This window comes from Thunnus thynnus, chromosome 23 (genome assembly GCF_963924715.1).
Source record: "Thunnus thynnus chromosome 23, fThuThy2.1, whole genome shotgun sequence".
NCBI classification, from domain to species: Eukaryota; Metazoa; Chordata; class Actinopteri; order Scombriformes; family Scombridae; genus Thunnus; species Thunnus thynnus.
The window spans coordinates 13,592,763-13,614,380 of NC_089539.1; the positions used below are offsets into that span (position 1 = coordinate 13,592,763).

The 21,618-nt window shown below is 39.2% G+C and overlaps 1 protein-coding gene and 1 long non-coding RNA gene across 3 annotated transcripts; both read right to left on the bottom strand.

Moving 5' to 3' along the window:
• Positions 1-7,594: 7,594 nt before the first annotated feature.
• Positions 7,595-9,776, bottom strand: LOC137175542 (uncharacterized). Its single transcript, XR_010925638.1, has 2 exons — positions 9,370-9,776; positions 7,595-9,136 (listed from the first exon to the last, which is right to left on the bottom strand). It is a non-coding gene; the product is annotated as an uncharacterized lncRNA (long non-coding RNA).
• A 3,846-nt stretch (positions 9,777-13,622) lies between these two features.
• On the bottom strand, positions 13,623-18,465 carry LOC137175529 (zinc finger protein 345-like). Of its 2 annotated transcripts, none has more exons than XM_067581220.1 (8): positions 18,025-18,465; positions 17,395-17,778; positions 16,604-16,708; positions 16,209-16,304; positions 15,966-16,076; positions 15,413-15,530; positions 14,977-15,213; positions 13,623-14,831 (listed from the first exon to the last, which is right to left on the bottom strand). In XM_067581220.1, exons 1-8 carry the CDS (start codon positions 18,448-18,450, stop codon positions 13,888-13,890), a joined length of 2,421 nt encoding a protein of 806 aa, XP_067437321.1. In that variant the 5' UTR covers positions 18,451-18,465; the 3' UTR covers positions 13,623-13,887. The 2 variants fall into 2 exon arrangements, with proteins under 2 accessions (XP_067437321.1, XP_067437320.1); XM_067581219.1 differs by having other exon boundaries at positions 16,209-16,307.
• Positions 18,466-21,618: the final 3,153 nt, after the last annotated feature.

Genomic DNA, 21,618 nt, shown 5'->3' on the forward strand with positions numbered 1-21,618 from the left:
GAAACTCCCACACACTATCTCGCTCACTGCTGGAATATTTATTACTTCATAATGTTTCAGTCTGTCTGACTGAAGGTGTGCGAGAGTTTTTCTTATTGTTTTGACACACCTGTCGCATATTCTGTTGTGCAGAGATTTTTTTTTTTTTTCCAATTTTTGAGGGAATACAATTTGAAATTCAGTAATTACATTTCAGTTACTAATCCCAGTATCGCTCTGTTACTTTAACATTCTGGGGGGGAACCTGTTTCCTATCTTACCAGGAGTTTGATGGAGGAATATCAATTTCTCTCTGTGCATTCAGTTGACAGGCTGATATGGTGTCTTGTCAAAGTATGTTTCCCTGTCAATCTGCGTTTCCCTTTACCTTTACCTGCACACAGCCTTATCCCTAACCAGTTCTCTCTGCTATGCCTAATCATAACCTAAGCCCTAATCCTAACTGTGGAGGTGGTACAATTCTAACAGAAGGGAAACACTAATCAAAGGGCTCTGGAGGTGGCCTTACCAAAAGAGGATAAATATCCCTCCCTCTAACTCCAAAGTTGTCTTATTTATATGCTTTGTGTTCTTAGCTGACTTGCTACTGGAGGCGTACAGTGCGTGAAACCTCCAGAGGATGGGATAGGTCTTTTTCACACATGTTTTGACATGTTACAGTAGGAAAAGCTGTAAACGATATAATTAACAATGACTGCATTCCATTTAACTGCCTCAGTCCTGCTGGTATTAGGCATGCTGGATCACTGCCATGGCTTACTGGGACACTTTACTAGAACAAGGCCACCGTTAATGTTATTGATAACACCTGTGCTTTTACCACTATGACAAGTCAAAATGTCTGCTTTGAAAAAGGCCAATTCTGGAGCGCTGCTGCTATAGTCAGCAGGGCTACCATTAAGCTAGACATTGATGGTCAGTAAATACCGCCAAATGTCTGCTGGCTGTTAGTGTGACCACAACGTCTCGTTTTCTCTTCCTAGATGTGACATTGGGGTGTGGCTGCTTTAAAGTTGTTTAAATAATTACTTTTGCTAGTAATTAGTGAACTAGTGTAATTACCTTTTCAATGAGTAATATTTCATGAGTAATTTATTACATTTTTTGACTAATTTTCCCAAAGTCTATAACAAAAGTGACAATTTAAATGCAGTCATGTCTTTGACTAATAATATAACTACTCTTGTGGCTATTACAGCTTGTAATAGTTTAACAATCATCATTTTCTCCACCATGAAAGCTTCTTTCAGAGTGGCAGGCAGGTCTGTGCTTTTACCTCCATCTTGTCTGTCTCTTATCATCTCTCATCAGCAGGGGATGAGAAAGAGGTTGGAAGGGCGGCAGCTCATCCAAGGCAAAGAGGAGAGCCAAAAGAAGGCAGCATCCTTATCAAAGGCCTGGGTGCTGAGCCTCGGTTAAAAATAGAAACTGAGGGAGATTGGCATCGATTTCTGCAGGCGTTGACGGCCCGATTGACAGCAGCACCGTGGCGTCGGGCTGTTGAGCCATCGAGGGAATCCGCCAGACTGCCTATGATGAGATGAGATGGGAAGATAACTTCTGACAAGCCCTCCGCCCGCCACCCATCTCTAATCACCCCGTCTGCACACACACACGCACACAAACATGCACACACAGAGAGAAAAAGTAATTACCACATGCATGCACACGCACGCACACATGCCGAGACGCACACTTGCTGCCCCCTGAGCAAGTAATGGCACTTTGGCTGGCTGAGCATCCACCTGTCTGGTGTCTCCTGCCAAGCCAAAGCTCATGTGCTCACATACATACAAAATACCTCTGGATGTCCCTCCACAGCCACCAGCCACTGTCCTTAAGGGTTATCACACTAAATCATACTCCATCAGTAAATAGTGCCTAATATCCATGAGACATCCCGAATGGGGATGTCAGCAACCTTTGTTTTACTGCTGTAAATGATTTCCACTAAGTGATTACTGTTATTACACTGTCTACTTTACTGCACTTGAATGTTATTCCTTTCCCCGCGGTATTATTATTTAGTCAGGCAAATATGCTTAACAGTCTTTTTATCAGTATTTTTAGGATGTCAATGTGAAAATAACAAATCTTTAAATCTAATCGGAGATTATTTTCTTCCTAGCATCTTCAAAAGGAATAGTTTAACATTTTGGGGAATACACTTATTCACTTCAGTGCCAAGAGTTAGATGAGAAGATTGATATTATTTACATTTATGTCTGTTTTAAGTCCAGGTGCAATTAATTTGCCTTTTTGTCTATTACAGCATACATATCTGCTCTGTAAATAATGTGTCCTGTGTTCTCCTTTGAAAAAAAAAATCAGAAACCAAATGGGAGAAATTTATATCCTTATTTCGATACAGAAAATCAAATCTTGAATAAAGCAATAACTTGGCATTCAATCATAGGCAGAGCAGACGGTCACACTGAGCCTGATAGCATCCTGCTACACAACACAAGAGCCACAGACTCTGAACAACAACCCATATCAGCTTTCCTGCTAGTCTCCTTCTTATCTAAATTACAAACATGAACACACGTCTTGTCCTGCACCTTAGCTTGTTGAATGACCCACCAAACAAACATTCAGTGGGGAAAAAGTGTGCCACAAACATCAGTTAGCAGGCTAGAAAGCTAATTAGCTCCTCAGCTGCAGCTAATTAAACAACATGTAAACATACCTGAAAAATGACACTTTGGACCTGTTAGATGCTGGTTTGGTCATTGCTCCTCAAAATCCCTGTTATCAACACACTGTCCATGACTTGTATCTACAGCAGTTTGCTTCTCTGTTGTGTACGGTGTAACGTTGTTAGCCTGCCAGCTAATGTCAATCAAACAAAACTCTGAAAAACCATGCAACCGGCTTATAACGCAATCAGCATTTCTGATATTTCCCCAAAGACCTGTTTTCTTTATTCATAATAATACGTTTAAAAAACATTTTTTTGATTGCAAAGACGGATGATTAAATGCCATTTTCAGTTGGACCTTATTATGAAGCTGGAGACAGAAGCCTTTTAGTCAGAAACAGGTGGCTCTGTCCGAAGGTAACAAAGTCCGCTTACCAGCACCTCTAAAACTCACTAAATAACATGTTACTGTACATCTAGTGTTAGTTTATTTAATATGTACAAAAACCTAAGTATCCCTCTCCTGTTTCACTTACAGAGCCAAGCTAGCTGTTTCCGTTTTCAATCTTTATGCTAAGCTAAGAAGAGTGGCATTGATCTTCTCATCTAACTCTCAGCAAGAAAGCAAACAGGTGTATTTACCAAAACATCGAACTATTCTTCTAACACTCAAATGTTTACAGTGAGGGCTTGTGGAAGAAATCATCTTCAATATATGGATATATGTTCATAAAATAATGTTCTAATAAATGTCCTGCCATAAAGATTTAATCTACAGGGCCTCTATCTCACTGACATTCATGGTCTCTCACAAAAGATGTTTTATGTTCTAGGCACCAGCATATGAGATAAGATGGTAGCCTTGGATGGGTAACAAAGCTATCTTCGTTATTTACAATTAGAGTTTACTCTGACCCTGTGTGCTAAAGTGTTCCCTCCTCTTGGGTTGCATGATCTGTGCAATACTAGAAGAATTGACTTTTTCCTGTAATCCTTTAAGTTTTTGGTGTGACTGTATCCATGTATACACTGTGCCAAAGGCTTCTCTAATATCAGATATTTGTTTTCAATAAACTTCATATATTCAAGTAAGAATCAACTGAAGTCTGTGGCGTTTCTTCATCTTTATTCTTTATCACGGTTTTATTGGCCAGACATTGTTAAAGTACAAGATTTCTCCAACAGGGCTGTATAGCCAGGATTATAGAGATGTTTAAGTCATGATTTAAAGTACCCCAAAGTTTTATTTAAATGAAGTTCTTTCATGGAAATTCATCTGGAAACAACTCAACTAACTAAACTCGTATTAAAATAACAGCCTACCAAAAGTTATTTCTCAGAAACTTAGGGGTTTATTAGAAAATTGCAGACCTGTAAAGTAAAGCGTTTTATTTCTTAAAGGACCTGTGTGTAGGATTTAGTGGTATCTAGCGGTGAGGTTGCAGATTGCAACCAACTGAATACCCCCCTTCCAAGCATGTAGGAGAAAGCAAAACATGAAAGGCCCTCTCTAGAGCCAGTGGTTTGGTTTGATTTGTCCATTCTGGGCTACTGTAGAAACATGGTGGTGCAACATGGCAAGCTCCACGGAAGAGGACCCACTCCCTACGTAGATATAAAGGGCTCATTCTAAGATAACGAAAACACAACGATTCTTATTTTCAGATGATTATACACTAATTAAAACATACTTATGAATATTATATTCCATATCTGCCAAGTCCGTTCTACTAGATGCCACTAAATCCTACACACTGCACCTTTAATACACATATAATTCAGTTGGAGAAATATTAAACCTCCTTTTTTTTATTGGCCTGGAAGTGATCAAATGTCAATATACTGAGTCTAAAGCGTAAGCTAACATTGCTAAAATAACAAATCCCCCCTTACTTACATAGTATGCTAAATAGAATACATTATATTACATTTTATATTAAATTATATATATACATTAATTTCACAAATTGCCTCTTTGAAGTGTAGTATATTTAAAAATATGCAAGGAATTATTAATGAAAAAGATTCACTTAACCTATAACTTTAGTGCTCATAATTCTATAGGTTTTGAGGTTTCTGTAAGATTTTACCAAAAGTTATATAAGGTTTTCATAAGGGATTTCACAAAAACACCTAAATATCAACATCAACAACTGTGAGACTTAAAATAAAACTAGACTTAAAATCAAGTTCATAGAAAACGATTGAGTAAAAATAAGGATGTTTAATTCTGGTGTGGGACATTTGTCACATGCAATCCTCTCTCGCACACTCTCTCTCATCCTTCTTTTCTCTGACGATTGTAAAATTATCCAATAAAGTCAAAATAATCATCATTAAAAGCCGAAAGTTTGACTTCTACTTATAATTAGGTGATTTGCAGCAATCTGCCACAAGGACTCTGTCAATCTGTCAGCATGATCCTCCTCCTGTTAAAACCGCCTCAGAGACAATTACTCTGGGCTCCTCCTAATTAGAAACTCATTGAAATTTATGAGTGCCTGTTATGAATTATTGAGTTCTGTTTCCTGTGAGAGATGCCATTAGGGAAGTTTAAGCAAGTGAATTTCTTAAAGGCCCCTTTATCAGTTAATGTCCATGTTCAGTTGGATTATCACAAGGTATGTGTCTCCATCTAGTGGTGAAAAGGAGAAATTGTATATTTAAGGTGGTAAATGAGGTGTTTTAATTTTGGTAACGTTTTGTTTTACAGGTCCCTTAAGTTTATTTTAGTAAATTATGTTAGTAATTTCCAGGTATTTAATTAATTCAATTTGTAGGACATTTTACAGACATTTGGTGCAAATTATAAGAAAAAAACGTTTTTTTTGCAAAATATCTTAATAAATTGGATAAATCTTGATAATTCTTTAACTGACAGAAAATACTTAATGTGTAGTTTTGTGGGCTAAACTGAACATTAGCATACTAGGTTTTTTCAATAATTTCCTTTAGTAGCTGCTGTGTAAGAACATTTCTTTGAAAGGGGTATGTAATTTGGTAGTATAAGGGAAATGTGCTCATTATAGTTTTTAAGAAACAACTTTATATGCTAAGATGTAGTTTGATAAACAAAAAACTACACACTGAAAAGTATTTTCTGCTGTATTTTCTGTTATTTCTTATTATTTGTACCAAATTGCACCAATGTGTCTGCAAAATAGCATAAAAATTTATAAAAGACCGGAAATTTACTAAGAAAATGTCAAGGAAAATAGTATAAAATTAAAGGGCCTGTAAAATAAAGCATTACCCACATTTTCCTATCCTGCTGTGTGACAGGTTTGAGTTAGAATATGTTAAAATAAAAAAAAATAAACAGCTAAAAATAAAAAGCTGTTTAAATAGTTTATTATGAAGATTAAATGTCTGTTTATCTGTTGTTACAGAAGCTCTATTTAAATATTTTTTGAGATGCAACAGTAGGCCTACATACTTAAGTGATATGAGGATGCACATTAACAGCTTGTTCAGAGTAAGGAATGAATATATTAATTCCTTCGATATATAACATCAGACTACAGGGTTCATGGTGATGTTGTGGACATTGAGAACTCTCATGTTGGATGTTTGGTGAAACGTCTTGTGACAATGAAGACACTGATAGTGAGGTTTCTCTTCTGTATGTGTCCTCATTTGTTTGCTCAATGTTGTGTTGGACACAAATATAGTGTCTCCCCTGTGTGGTATCTCCAATGTACAATGTGGTGAAACTCTTTCTGCATTCCCATTGATGAAGCTTCTCCCTGTGTGTGAGTGCATGAATGTTTCAGCAGGTCAACTGAGCAATAAAAGGACATACTATATGTGCAAGTGAGTGCACAAGTGAGAATTTAAGATTTTGTTTAGTAAGAAACTTCTGCAGCAGTGCAAGCAGATGAATCTCTTTTCTCCAGTGTGATACAGCAGATGAACTTTAAGGTTGCCCTGGACCTTAAATGTCGTGTCACACAGGCTCCAGCAAAACAGCCCCTCACTAGTGTGAACACTGCTGTGTCGCTTCACATTTGACAGCCAGCTAAATGCCCTCCCACACTGAGGGCATGCGTGTTTTTGGTTCTTCTATGAACATTCATGTTTATGTCTAGCTGAATCTTTTTCTCGTTACTCTTTTCACACAGAAAACACTGAAAGGTGTCTTCTGCAGAGTGAACAACGTGACGCTGCTTCAGATTTTTCTCACAATTTTTGGCCTTTTCAAAGAGTGAAAACAGTGATGTCCTTTCAAGAGTTCCAGAGATTTGAACATCTTCCCAAATTCCTGGCAGGTCACTGAAGAGAGGGGTTTTGGGTTCGTGCTGAGTGGTAGGGAGACGTTGGCTCTGCTCCCTGTAGACCACTGGATCAAGCCCTCTCTCAATGGCTCCTTGTTTCTACTCTGATCCAGATGTCACTTCACTCATGCCACTGAGCTTTCTGAGCATCTGGATTGCTGGATGGCGGCTTCACCAGCTGTTTCTGCCACAAGAGTTAGTCATGAATTCGCTCAACAGCATCTACACGCCAAGTAGACAATCCAGTCACTGCTATGTGCTTTCAAGGAAGAGACAGGTGTAATGATAAAATGATTAGTCGATTAACCAATTAGTGGATTGACAGAAAATGAATCAACAGCTATTTAGATGATTGATGCCAGACATTTGCTTCTTTGGGTTATGACATATTTTTATCAGCCACACCTGCAAAGAAATCATCATGGACTCCTGATAATTTTACTATTTTCTGAAATTTTATATAGACCAAACAATTAATGAAAAAAATAGTCAGCAGTTTAATCTTTAATGAAATAGCAACTGTAAGGGAGGCCTCCATGTCATGTTGGAGTTACCATAAATATCAGTTTCTAACACCTGAGCCATAATTACAATTGGAAAACTGATTTTGCTCAAAGTTCTGATATCCGACTCGGTGATACAGATGTGCCTAAAAACAAAACAAAACAAACCAAAGTCCATCATTCAAGGCAATTAAAACCAAATTTAATGGATATAGTTTAATCCTCACTCAAACAACTCTGCAATTACACATTGTAAACATGGGAATCTTTCTCATCTGCACCATCCATCCCCTATGACATGAATGCAACATGAGATGCCTTAGTAAAGATTCCACAGCGTCATGCTCCAGCTGTGATGTGCTAAAATAACGTCAGAGTTGAGAACATGCGGTCGGCCACGTCTGATAAACTATACTTAAAACCAGTTGGAAGACTTGCAACAACATCATATTTATTACCTGATTAACCATTTCCAGCACTGACCTGCATTTAAACTGCTTTTCCCAACACAAGGCAAACATAGTGACCACAGTATCCGTGCATCAAGCCATTTATACCAAACAGGGGCACTGGAAGAAGAGTCAGGCCATGTGTTACATATTTATGTAGTTGTTGCCTACATCATGTTGACACTACAGTTGGTTCCTCGCTTCAGTGTCTTCTGTTCTTAATTTCTTGTCCCTGTTTTGTTTCTCATCCATTATATGATTGACTTGATCTTCACATGTCACTGACGTTTGTTGACATGCGATTGTGGACAGGATGGTGTCTGAAATGGACAATTGTCCTGATGAAGAGGGAATCGTTCATTCAGGATGACCGAGACAGCATGGACAAGTCTCTAGACTGTGTTGTTGCATTGCTTGTAAAATGCTGGATAAATATTTGGTCCTTCAAGTAAAGTTTGTGTTCTAGTCTGTTTAGTGTAATGAATATTTTTAACACTCAACCTTCACCTTGTTTCAGGTTGAGAGTAAAGTGCAAATTTTCCACTGTGTGTTTTTCAGCTCATCCTAGAGTTAATCCATTTGACTGTGAAGCTTTCTACGATCACCTCAACAGTTAGCAGACAGCAAAAAAAAACTACATGCATGAGGAGATGGATAAATTAAAAAATGGATGAATGGATAAATTAAAAAAATAAAAAATAACTTCTCTTGGGCATCATAACAGCTCAAAGACGAACGGGTTGAGAGGTTGTCAAAGTCAAAATTCTTGAGTCTTATCTAATTTATACTCTGTAAACTCATAATTATTATTAAACTTGCTGTCAAATGTTGAGTTCTCCTGACTAAAACTTGGCTGAACACTCACTCTGTCAAGGACACTTTGAAGAATAATCAGTGTAATCAGTCCTCATTCTGTTTATGTTCCTGAAGATCTCAGGATGTTTTTGCAGCTCCAAAAATGGGACAGCATCAAAAAAGTGACAAGAATTAAGAGCCTATTATGCTAATACATCTTGCAGTACATGTGTGCTTTTAATATAATCATGTGCTGATTCAAAGAAATATGATTGAACTTTGTCCTACACCATGTACTGATCTGAAGCCTTCTTTAAATTTTATATATTTGCACAGGAATTAGTGTCTCTTTTTGTAATCAACTGAAGCATAAGACAGTAGAGTAATTCCTTTATATTTATAAGAGTGTCATTTGTGTCTCATAAACACCTGGCAGGGAGAAGGTGCTTTGAGGGACTGAGATGTTGGCATGATCTGCAGGCAGAAAACACAAATAATTTGTAAAGTTTGGTCTTTTTAGCAAGTATTTTCAACTTTTCAGGTTAAGTAGCCACTTTATAATACAGGAAAATGACTCTGAGAATTCTCAGATTGGATGAAAGGGGTGGATTTACTAAGGTGTGTTTGCAGTTTTAAATGGAACTCTAGGTGAAGACAGCAACAGTGTGGCTTAGCTTAAGAGAGTTGAGCTAGTGTTGTAGTGTCACCTGCCACACCAGTGTCTTCACAATATGGAGAGGAAGCAAGAGGTGACAGCCCACTCTCCCGCAGCTGTGAGTTTGATGGATCACTGGAACTGTCGTCAGTCTCTTCATCACTGCTGTCGCCACCTTTCCCACTTATTATACTATCAATGTGATCTTCTGATGCCACTGACGTCTGCTTAGATGCAAGTGTGGATAAAATAGTGTCTGACTTGAGGGAGAACTCACATGAAATAGAAAACCTTCATGTTAGAGGCAGAATTCCTCATAGAGAGAGATGATGCTGATTGACAGTAATGGTTATAAACAAATCAAATCTCATCATTTTTGTGCAATCTAAATTCATCAATTATTGTGACAGTTTAGATCAGAAGTAGATATAAACCAAAGCATTAAACTGAATTAAAAAAAAAAAACCTATTTCGAAGATTACTCCTGACCATGTGGGTCTGTATTTATAATTGTGTGGACACAGGAGTACCGATAATAAACAGCAATGTCCAAGTCTTGATGGGAAGTTAACCACATATTTCACAACCAGAGCCAACCACTGTGATTTTCACACAGTTTTTATCAAGATTTCTTTAGGAAGTAGTGGTTACTGGAGTCCTGCCTTCAAATTTTAGCACCTGCAGATCTGTCTCTTGGCACAAGATGACTCCAGATGCACAATAAAAATCTTTTTTTACATAACACAGGACATTTGAACAATGACAAGACATAATTCGATGGTTAGGCACTTTTTTTTCATCCTCCTGCCAAACTTTGAAAAACTTCAGACAGAAACTTCTAGTCGGTAGAGGAACTCCCACAAAAGGATCTGTAACACTGTATCGAAACAGGGTCTGTCAGTAGTGACAGACTCACATGACTTGTGTGCCATGTCCTATACACAGTTCATTAAAAGAGAGCTGTGTGTTGAACGCCGGTGGGCTTATGTCACACCTATATTAGCTCTGGACTCATTTTTGACTCACGTTTTCACCACTGATATAAAAAAATCAAGATATGTACTTGGTTACTCATAAGAACACCTAATTTCCACATCCACTTCACTCACCTGAGATCTTAGTCCCAGGATCAGCTGAGTCCTCTGCTTGTAGTTCATGAGCTCGGGGACCATCTCTGTCACCAACGTGATGAATTCAGCCAGTTTTCCATATTGTTCCACGTTTCGCTCCAGGGCCACCTGCCACATACAGGCTGACATCAACCTTAGTGGGGGAACTAGGAGGCACAGGGATAACAGAGGAAGATGAGGATCTGATGACAGATGCAGGCAGTGAGAAGTTAAAAAAAAACATTAACTTATGGTCACACTGTCACACTATCTGATATACACACTCAATGGCAGCTTGGAGGGTTACATCCCATCTTTAGACATTCAACAAAGTATATCAGAATCAATCTCAATGTACTTACACAAAATAACAACAATCTTCAGAAATATACATACGGAATGACGATATACAGCTGTGGACAGTAAACAGGATACAAATAGTGCAAAAAAGTGACGAGTGCAAGAAATGCTGATATTAATATTAAATGGTTGTTTGTTTGTTTTAAAAAGACGTTAATTTATATACATATAGAAGGTGGTTCTGTATAGTATATACAGCCTGTTCAAATATACAATTAGGGAAATGTATTGCTCATTTTGTCTTTTAAACTAAATAAATATGTATAATTTGTGGGTACAGTGAGCATTTTAGGGTTCCAGGGTTATTACACATCGATACTCAATTAGACAATTGATTTAGCTTTAGCTTTACATAACTTACATATGTTCATATTGCCACATCTAGCAACAAGTTTGTTTGAGCCTAGAAGACACTCTATGTATATAAAATGCTATCATGCAAATCCTATCGACCATTAACTGACTACACAGTTAACCATTTCCTGACTGACAGTGTGTCACAGTGCACATATACCAGCACATGAAATATATATTTATACACCTCATGACTAGAAGCATATAAGAGAAAACACAGACCTCGACATCTAGCCATTTTAAGAGCGCGTATGCTAGCTGGCTATGCTTTAGCTACTGAGGCTATATTTGGCTATATGTAGCGGGATTAATCTCTAATTTTATTTTGAAAGACTATATATACATGATCAAGTCATGCTTTATGTTTTGCAAATGTATGCACTGTTTGGGAAAAGTGTAGCTTTGCTTGAACCGATAAGCTTTCTCTCCATCCTTTTTTTTTTCACCCGCTTTCCACGAAGACCCGCCCTACTCTGCCTCTGATTAGCTAATACTCGTTGCCTTCTTTGGTTAGATTGGTTAGGTTTAGGCATGAGGAGTGTGATTGGTTAGTGTTAGGGTAAGAATATCAGAGTCAGAGCCAATCAGAGGCAGAGGAGGGGCGGGTCTTAGAAGAATGCTTGTGTGATAAAAAAAAAAAAATACAACATTGCAACATCCGGTTCAAATCATTCAAAATCAAGATCCTCTCCAGTCATTTATTAAGACTTATAAAATACTCTGCTATGATCAATAGTGTGTGTCTGATATATTTTTTCCACGCAAAAGAAAGTTTGATTGCCACTTTAAAATCCTTAAAATGACGTCTACTCCTCCCTCATTAAAAATTCCAGCAAATCTATATTTTTTAGAAATATATTTATTGGGTTTTTCAGAATTAACACAACAGATACACTAAAAAAAAAAGGTGTACACACACACACATAGGAACCCTGTAATTCTTATGTAACCGATATGCTGAATAATATTAAATTCTCTGTGTTTGTGCACTGGAGGCTTCAAGCTTCCACATCACACTTGTGTTAATTGAATACTGGACCAGTACTGGCTCTCAAACTAGTTGTGATGTCATAAATCCTGTTCATAGGCCTGCCCCTTAAAATCTGATTTTCAGTGAGCACAGAGAAACTTTCAACAGATAAATGTGTAAACAGCCTTCTATTGTCAAACTCTGCACATATATCATTCTGCCCAGTGAAGCTCAAATATCCATCTGAAGGAACAAGAAGAAAAACACATTTGAGTGGAGCAGGACTTTGAATTATTTTTAAAAAAGAGAGAAAAAAAGCATGATTCACATGTCTAAATTCTCCTCCTAGTTTATACAATATCCCTTTACCTATTGGTAATCTGTGCTTTCTTTTAATGAGTGCATACCAGATTATATAGTATGTAAAGACAATTAAAACATAATATTCCAATTATACTTTTATTCTGAAGACTCAAAATTTGTGGTTGCTGGAGCAACGCAGCTGTACATCCAAACAGTTTTCAAAATAAAACCTCAGCTCAAAAAGCTCACATCAAAATGTTGACATCTGTCTTTACTTTCTACTCGAAGCAAAAAGCAGATTATTTGAAATTTACTCCCTTGTTCTTTGTCTCATATGATGTATTTTATGTAACATCTTGCTTATAACAGTGTGTTGTGCTTACAGGTGACCCAACTATAACATACTGAGAATGAAGAACCAGAATTAGAACTGCAATGATTAGTTTACTAATTGATTAATCGTTTTGAGTCATTTTTTAAGAGGAAAGTTTCCAAATTCTTTGATTGCAGCTTCTCAAATGTAAATATTTTCTGGTTTCTTAAGTCCCCTATTTACACTGGGCTCTAGGAAACAGCAAGACATTTTTCACCATTTTCTGAACAAATAACTAATCAAGAAATTAATCGACAGATTAATCGTTAGTTGCAGCCCCAACTGGAATAATGACAAAGACGTATTAAGTGCAAATTCTTTGTTGCCATTATTTCAAAACTAAAAACAAATCTGTAGTCATCCGATGAATCATAAGCTTGAACTTGCTGCTAATAAGTTGGAAGTCAACAAGGTGATTTGAAGTGTTAATGCTGTCCAGTGGACATAAGACAAATGTTTCTATGAGGATGTGTTTGCTTGTAGACTCTTTTAGCACCTTGATGAACTTGCAAGACAAGTTCCCTGCCAGAACCCCACTCTCCATCAAGAAGATGGGACAGTGTATCGTGAAAACCCCAAAGTTTATTACCATAATTCTGAAATATCTATAATTGAGTATCTTAAGAGATAAAATAAAGCAGCATTTAAAATCTCTAGTCAACCCATTAGGGGTGGCTGGTTCAATTCCCCCGGCTTTTCCTGTCCATGTGTCAAAGTGTCCTTGAGCAAGACACTGAACCCCATGTTGCTCCCGATGGTCAGGCCAGCACCTTGCATGGAAGCTCTGCCACCATCAGTGTGTGTGTGTGTATGCATGGGTAAATGAGAGGCAAAAATTGTAAAGCGCTTTGTCCGATAAGGTACAAGGGTATAACACAAAACCTTATGCTCTTTAATAATATAGTCCCCACAAAACATGAGGTGTGTTTACATTCACTACAACGTGTAATATTTCAGTATTCCAAGTCTGTATTTACATACACATTGATACATACATGTTGTTAGTAATTTACTGATATAAAAATGCACTATTGTCATCTATTACTTAAGATAAAGTGCACGTGAAAACAACCTGTCGCTAAAAACCTCCACAACAGTATGCTAGACAGTCCTGTGGACTTTGAGGTGTATCTTCATGTTAGATTTTTGTGAAAACGTCTTGTGACACGTTGAACACTGGTGAGGTTTCTCTCCCGTGTGCGTCCTCATGTGTTTCTTCAGTCCTGAACTACAGTGAAAGGATTTGTCACATTGTGAGCAAGGATATGGCCTCTCTCCTGTGTGGTACCTACGATGTACTATCAGCTGTGCAGCTGAGACGAAACTTTTTCCGCAGGATTCACACTGATGAGGCCGCTCCCCCGTGTGAGTTCGTGAATGCACCAGCAGGGCACCGGAGCTACAGAAAGACATACCACAGGTGCTGCACAAATACGGCTTCTCTTTCATATGCATCCTGAGATGAACAGTGCGCGGATACGGCTGTGTGAATTTCTTGTCGCAAAAAGTACAGGCATACGGGCGTTCACCAGTGTGAATGCGCATGTGGGACTTCAAAACTGATTTTGTCAGGAACCTCTTGTTGCAGTACGAGCACGGAAATGGCCTTTCTCCATTGTGACGTCGCAGATGAACTGTAAGCGAAGAGTGAAACCTAAATTTCTTCTCACAAAGGCTGCAAGCGAAGGACAGCCCTCCAGAGTTAGAGTGAATAAGGAAATGCTGATTCAGATCTTTAGGACTTTTATATGTCTTTTCGCACTGAGTGCACTTGAAAGGTCGCTCCGAAGAGTGAACGGAACAATGTTTTTTTAATTTGGAACGAGATGCAAAAGTCTTGCCACACTCCAGGCAGGTGTTTTTATTGGCTCTTATGGCGTCCTCCCTGAACGGAGGGGAGACATCAGATCTGCCTTCTGTTGAGGACTTGATCGTGCTCTCTTCTGATGGCTCCTTGTTTCTACTCAGTTCCAGATGTTCCTTTGCTCCTTTCATTGACCTTTTTGAGCATCTGGGTTGCTGGAAGGAGGCTTCCCCAACTGTTTCTGCCAACAGGAAACAAGAGACTTAAATGACCCATAGAACAGTGAATAGAGTTTATTCACCATTGTGAAAATGATTAAATGAAAATCACCAACAGAAAGAAGCAACAATAACGACATTAGTATAAGAGATATCAGAGATGCTCACCATTGTCACTTGCTGCACCACCTTCTTCAGAACAAGGAGAAGAAGTGAGTGGTGATAGTCCGCAGCCCTGCGGCCGTGGGTATGGATTAACTTCACTGGAACTGTCGTCAGTCTCTTCATCACTGCTGTCGCCACCTTTCCCACTTATTATACTATCAATGTGATCTTCTGATGCCACTGATGTCTGCTTAGATGCAAGTGTGGATAAAATAGTGTCCGACATGAAGGAGAACTCACCTGAAACAGAAAACCTTCATGTGAGAGGCAGAATTCCATGTTAAGAGTGATATTGATTGACAGTAATGGAAACAAACAAATCAAATCTCATCATTTTTGTGACAGATTAGATCAGAAGTAGGGAATCAGTAAAAGTGGGCTGATTAGTGCATTATTACTATAGTCTTTTACAAAATGCCAAATGTAAACAGGCTTTTACTTTTAGTCAACTTTTGTCGCTGTTTCTGATGCTGCAGAATCTTCTTCAGATCCTCATGATCAGAGACAAACTGCTCAAAATGGAAGTCAAAGGAAGACAGGTCAAACATGGAGGACACCTGGAAAAGTGGAAAAGAGTGGAGAGATGTTCAATACAAAGGTTCCTATGAATTTTCAATTTTAAAATGTTCAGCACCTATTTGAAGATTACTCCTGACCATGTGGGTCTGTATTCATAATTGTGTGGACACAGGAGTACCGATAATAAACAGCAATGTCCAAGACTTGATGGGAAGTTAACCAAATATTTTACACCCAGAGCCAACCACCACTTTCACTGTGATTTTCACTATTTTTTTTCCATCATTTCTTTAGGAAGTAGTGGTTACTGGTGTCCTGCTGTGATGTTTTAGCACCTGCAGAGCTGTCTCCTGGTACAGGTTGAATCCAGAAGCACAATAAAAACCTTTTTTTTTTTTTATACATCGTACAGGACCTGTGACTGGTTATCTACCAAGATGAAGAAACATAATTCGATGGTGACTGCTTCCTACCTTTGAAAAACTTGGTATTGAGAGGAATTCTTCTAGTCGGTAGAGGAACTCCCACAAGAGGATCTGCAACACTGTATCGAAACGAGGTCCATACAGGTCTGGGAACACATCCTTGAACAAGAAAAAAATAGCATTAATAAATCAGAGAACATACATATACCGTACAAATATATGCAGTAGATGAACAGTAAGTTAATGTACAGAATGAAGAATGACACGGGTAATAACTGAAGCAGAACTCACCTTGAGAAATTTATCCTTTTCATATTTGTCACGGAGTAACGTTTGAACCAGCTCCACAAATGCTGACTTTGATATCTCCACCTCTCCATCTTCATCCTGCTATGAAGCCCAGAAGAGGTTCATTTTCATAAATATATGATCAGTTTTCCATTCAAGTGTTTCTCCTATCAAATCGATTCATTTATAAAATGCCAATAGACTACACTGCCATATTGGGAGGCTGGCCTATTGTATCCAACACTCACAAGAGGAATGGCATATAAATTATCTTTATTTGTCTGCCAGCTGCAAAGCTAAAGCTTTAGTCTAGAGATTGTTAAGTAATCATAAAAGATTGATGACCTTTGTCACATTCATGGCAGTGTGTCCTTACGTCAGACACAAGGATTTCTCACCTCTTCCACCTTGCAGTTTGTTGTGCCGTTTTGGAAAATGTTGAGCTGTTCCTGGATAGCATTACAGTCAATGGGATCCACCTTCTTTAGAAATTCCAAGATGACCTGAAAAACACAAAATTTGCATTTAAACCTATGTTCAGTGGTGACAGACTCAGGTAACATATGTGCAATGTCCTACATGCAGTTCATTAAAATACTGAATGAACAGGCAATGCATCTTTCAGTATTAGCTACATGTAGCACTTCATGGATATCACTGAATATCTTGGAAAGAATCCTTTAGTTCATGTCAAGTCATAAATACACATTCAGTTTTTGCTTGTTGGCTCTTTTTTATATCAGCAATTTTATTGATGGGGAGACAGTGCAGAATAGAACAATTGACTTGATAAGAGCAGCATAAGACCAGAAGAACACAAGATAGCAAAACAAAACCCCAACCAATCTCCCCTACGGGCTTTCCCCTCATGAAAACACATACTTAAAAAAGTTTCTCAAAAAGAAATCAGACAAAAAAAACAAAAAACAGAATAAAACTGTGGTTCTGATATTTGCATTTGTGGACCAGGCTTCAGTACTGTCCATTCTTCAGACCTTGACGCATGAAGAACATGAAAAATTAAAAAATGGCAGTGAGCAGGCAGAAAGCTGTGTAGGCTTATGTCACAATTATATTAGCTCCGGGCTCATTTTCAACTCAGTTTTCACCACTGATAAAATAAATGAAAATCAACATATGTACTTGGTTAATCATAAAAACGTCTAATTTCCACATCCACTTCACTCACCCGAGACCTTAGTCCCAGGATCAGCTGAGTCCTCTGCTTGTAGTTCATGAGCTCGGGGACCATCTCTGTCACCAACGTGATGAATTCAGCTAGTTTTCCATATTGTTCCACGTTTCGCTCCAGGGCCACCTGCCACATACAGGCTGACATCAACCTTAGTGGGGGAACCAGGAGGCGCAGGGATGACAGAGGAAGATGAGAATCTGATGACAGATGCAGGTAGAGAGAAGATGGTGCAGTTTCTTGGGATGCCGAGGGCAGCAATGGTTCTCCCAGAACAGGCAGGGAAAGGTTCCTTGCTGAACACAGAGGGACTTGTTCAGCAGGAGGACCAGCAGCAATGCACTCCAACTGCAACACCATAGGTTCACTAGATCCTTCGCACTGCAACACATAACAGTAACATATTTTAATTATGTGAAGAACAATTACTCAGCATTGATAACACATATGCAGCAGCAACTCAAAAATACAGGATTATTTCATGCCATACCCATGATATGTGCACACTCTCCAGCCTCACTCAAAACAAGAGACTGTAGCTATGTTGTTAGCCACACCATGGCCTGTAACTACCTTGCTAAATAGTAGCTAGCTTGTATTGATTGAGGATTTAATAGTTCACATTACCTCTCCTGGAAAGTTCGGGTCCGTGGCACGATGCTTGATGAAGTCAGCGAGCCAGTCTAACTTAGTAATAATGGGAGGTGGGTAGGCAACCCTGCCATTCCTGCCTTTCAGCTTTCTCTTGGCCCTTACATATCTGTCTCGCAGATATTTCCACTTTTGACGACAGGCAGTCTCATCTCTCCCAAGCGTTTGCGCGATTTCCCGCCATGAGTTCAATAACAGTTGGCTGTCTTTGTATTCCTTCAAAGACGAGTTATATAAATGCGGGTAACGGCGGATCTCCTCGCACAACCTCTCTTCAAAACTAGCATACATTTTGTTTTGTTGAGTGAGCGTAGGCTTCTTCTTCTTCTTCTTCTTCGTCTGCCTCTTCTTCTTCTTCTTCTTGAGGTTTATGGCGGTTGGCAAACAAAGGTCATGGCGCATTATCGCCACCGTCTGGAATGGTGTGGATCGGAGTGTGCGCAGTCGGCGCGTTTGCTATGCGCGGGAGATGGTTGTGTCGCTGAACGATTTGAGTCGACCAATGATTTGATTGTGATAGTTATGTTTAATTTCAATTAATGAAAATAATGTTACTTATATTTTTGGAAGTATAATATGTTAAGATGTATTTACCCTATTTTAACAACCCTTCAGTCCAGCGGGAGAGAAGAGCAGCCATGTTTCATCAAAAGTTATGGGGCCATGTGCTGATTGAGTCGGGAGGGTGTATGTCATTTGTCCAAATGGTACAAACCACATGCATGCACAACTTACATCCACGGTTGATTCAGATCGTGTAGTATACATGGATGTATTGTAAGAGCTGGATAGGGTTCACCGCTCAGCCTTGCAGCCAATTTTTCCCAGTGGTCATTCATGATATTGCAGCGAAAAATACCCCTGCAGCCCAAAAAGCATTTTCCTCATAGACCACCATTTTAAAAGAGACTTATTTAAAACTGTTGACAGGACACCTCCAACTGCAAACAAGGTCAATTATGACTCTTCTTTTATGAATTTTTGATCCATGGAGGTTTTATATTGCACATATTCAGTGGACCACACAACACGGAAGCAAACCTGGGGGCTAGAATCTTTTTTTGGCATATGCGCCAGCTGAGCAATACTCCATGGACTGAATGGGTGCCATTTTTGGTCCGGTATCCAGCTCTTATAGTACATCCATGGTAGTCATGGTAGTGACCAAGCAAGAAGGGCCTATAAGAAGGGTCTATCTGCAGTCATGATAACCTACACAACACACCCGTTTTACTACACGACACAGACCCCTCGAATGTTGTCACAGTACAGAGTGCAATTAAGTCCTGTCCAGCCTGGAGGGGAAAACAATTCGTTGCTCTCCTTTAACTTGTATTTCGTGAAGGTGCCTCCTTGTCACTTCTGTCTGCTAGCAAACAACAGAAAAATGCCTAAAAGCTGCTGTGTGGTGGGATGCACTACCAACAGGGTAAAGAATGCAGAAGTTTTTATAAGCTGCCAAACCAAAAAACTGAGCTGGGGTATCAGTATCAGCATTATTGTGGGTATTTAAGATGATGATACAGCTAAATGTTGGCAGATCCAACAATCAGTAATGTTGTGGACAGCAGCCCACTCTTGCATCGTAGTGATTGCTAGGTTATCCCTGTCAATTTCACAATGCCTTACTCGCTTGTGCTGGTTGTGGACTTTGTCAAATTATTAAAAATTTGTGACTGGTGCCCGAGTAGCCAGTTGACGTCTACACGGCACATAGTTTTCTGTCTTTGTGGCACCAGATTGTTTTAGGTTGCTGTCTGTGTTTTGCTCAGTAATTAACACAGTGCAGTAATCTATTCCACACATGGTAACCTGATGGTGTTTGACGTTAATACATGTCCAATGTACCTTATTTGGCTGGCTGGGGTAAACTGTGGGGTTGATAGCCAAGTTACAGTCAGTTCTATCACAGGTGTCATACCACTGGTTTCTCATCAACAATAGGTTTGGGGTGTCATCTAGGTTGAAACTGGGGCAGAGTGGTTGTACTGGCATAGACACTCTTTTTTGTTCCAAGAACCAATTCGATTGGAACAATGATTACAAAGGCTAAGATTATAAGACAACATGTGGTCCCCTGAGACTACAGCCTGTGCACCTCAAGGGGTGCCAGGGTCCGTTGTCAGGCATTGTCCTCACAATATTACAAGTTACTGTGTATATAAAAACATTTTGCTCCTTAGCTGTATCTGTAGTTTGACTTGTTGCTTCCCAGATGTGTTAAAATTCCTCTGAGTATTTCCTTACAGAATTTATATAGCTACCCCAATTGATCCTACTACCACCCTTTTCAAACTCCCAGCACTCCGCTAGCAGAGAGAGTGATGGAACGGCTGTTCTAAAGCCTTTTAATTTCACTCAATAATTTAGCACTAATTTTGTACATCACAGCCTCAGTGGAGCCTCCCCCATTTCCACCAGCAGCACTGGGATCGGGATTGCCCTCAGGCTGGGCTCTGAGGCTGTGCCTCAGTGCACAGCCTCAGAGCCCAGGTCTCAACAACATCCAATTTAGCCAGTGTAGATTTGGAACCTTATGAAGCTTTAGCGAAAGTTAAGTCAGGAAGACTATCTTTTGCATGCTCAGGTCTGTAGTTTTATTTACGATCTGTCATTCCCATCCCTCACGCATGCTCACTCATAATTTCCTTGCTGTCATTGCCCCTGGCATCAATTGAAAATTTAGGTGTTCATGTCAGCTGGTCACATCTAACCAATAGCACGGTGACACACCTTCATTGTCAGCCTATCATCTTGCGGCTGTCTTTTTAAATGTTTGTCTCCCTCTCTGCCTTAGTGCTTTCATGCTGCTGTTATGTGCACCCCACCACCTCCCCATCACCACATACTTCGCAGATTCATCAGTTTGTCAGTTAATCAACCTCACTAGCCTTATCAGTCTCAGAAGTCATCAGCCGCCACCACCACCAGTGTCTGGACTTCATGGGGGGATTTTTGTAGAGTCTAAGCGCCAAAGACTTTTGATAAGACTAATCATCAATATCATCTGTACATAAACAATTATTTTTGCTTCATTCACTTGTCTGTCCTGATTGAAATCACTATTAACAGTATTTATTTCAAGTTTATGGCCTTCATGCTCAAGCATTTTTCTTTTCTTTTTCTTACTAGTGATGTTTACTCTCTGAAAAGTCCTAATAGGTTGACTTCTCCTTGTTGCTTACGACTTCTTTATTTCCTTCCATCAAAACAGGGATAGGCAGACCACTGCTAATCCAAGCAATTTGATGAATCATACTCCAAACTTGCTTAGCAGTTGTTTCTGTACCTATAGTGCCACAAAACCTACACCATTACAAGCCTTAATCCACCATGGCAATATTTCCCTCTATTTCCTATTGCCCTTGATTGGAATGGACTTTTCAGCTGCTTTTCTCACTACAAAACAAAAGGACTTACTCCATTCTTCTACACTACCCTAACTTATAACATCTCCCAAATCGGCAGAGGGTTGTTAACTTACAAGACAAGTTCCCTGCCAGAACCCTTGTGTGTCCACAGATGATGAAGTACAATGGCAGTGAAAACCAAAAATCCGGTGAGGCAGTC

Coding starts and splice junctions, on each gene's coding strand:
- LOC137175529 (XM_067581219.1), bottom strand. CDS start 18,450: ATGCGCCATGACCTTTGTTTGCCAACCGCCATAAACCTCAAGAAGAAG. Junction 15,214..15,412: donor GCGACAAAAGTTGACTAAAA/GTAAAAGCCTGT, acceptor TTTCTGTTTCAG/GTGAGTTCTCCTTCATGTCG. Junction 14,832..14,976: donor TGGTGCAGCAAGTGACAATG/GTGAGCATCTCT, acceptor TCCTGTTGGCAG/AAACAGTTGGGGAAGCCTCC.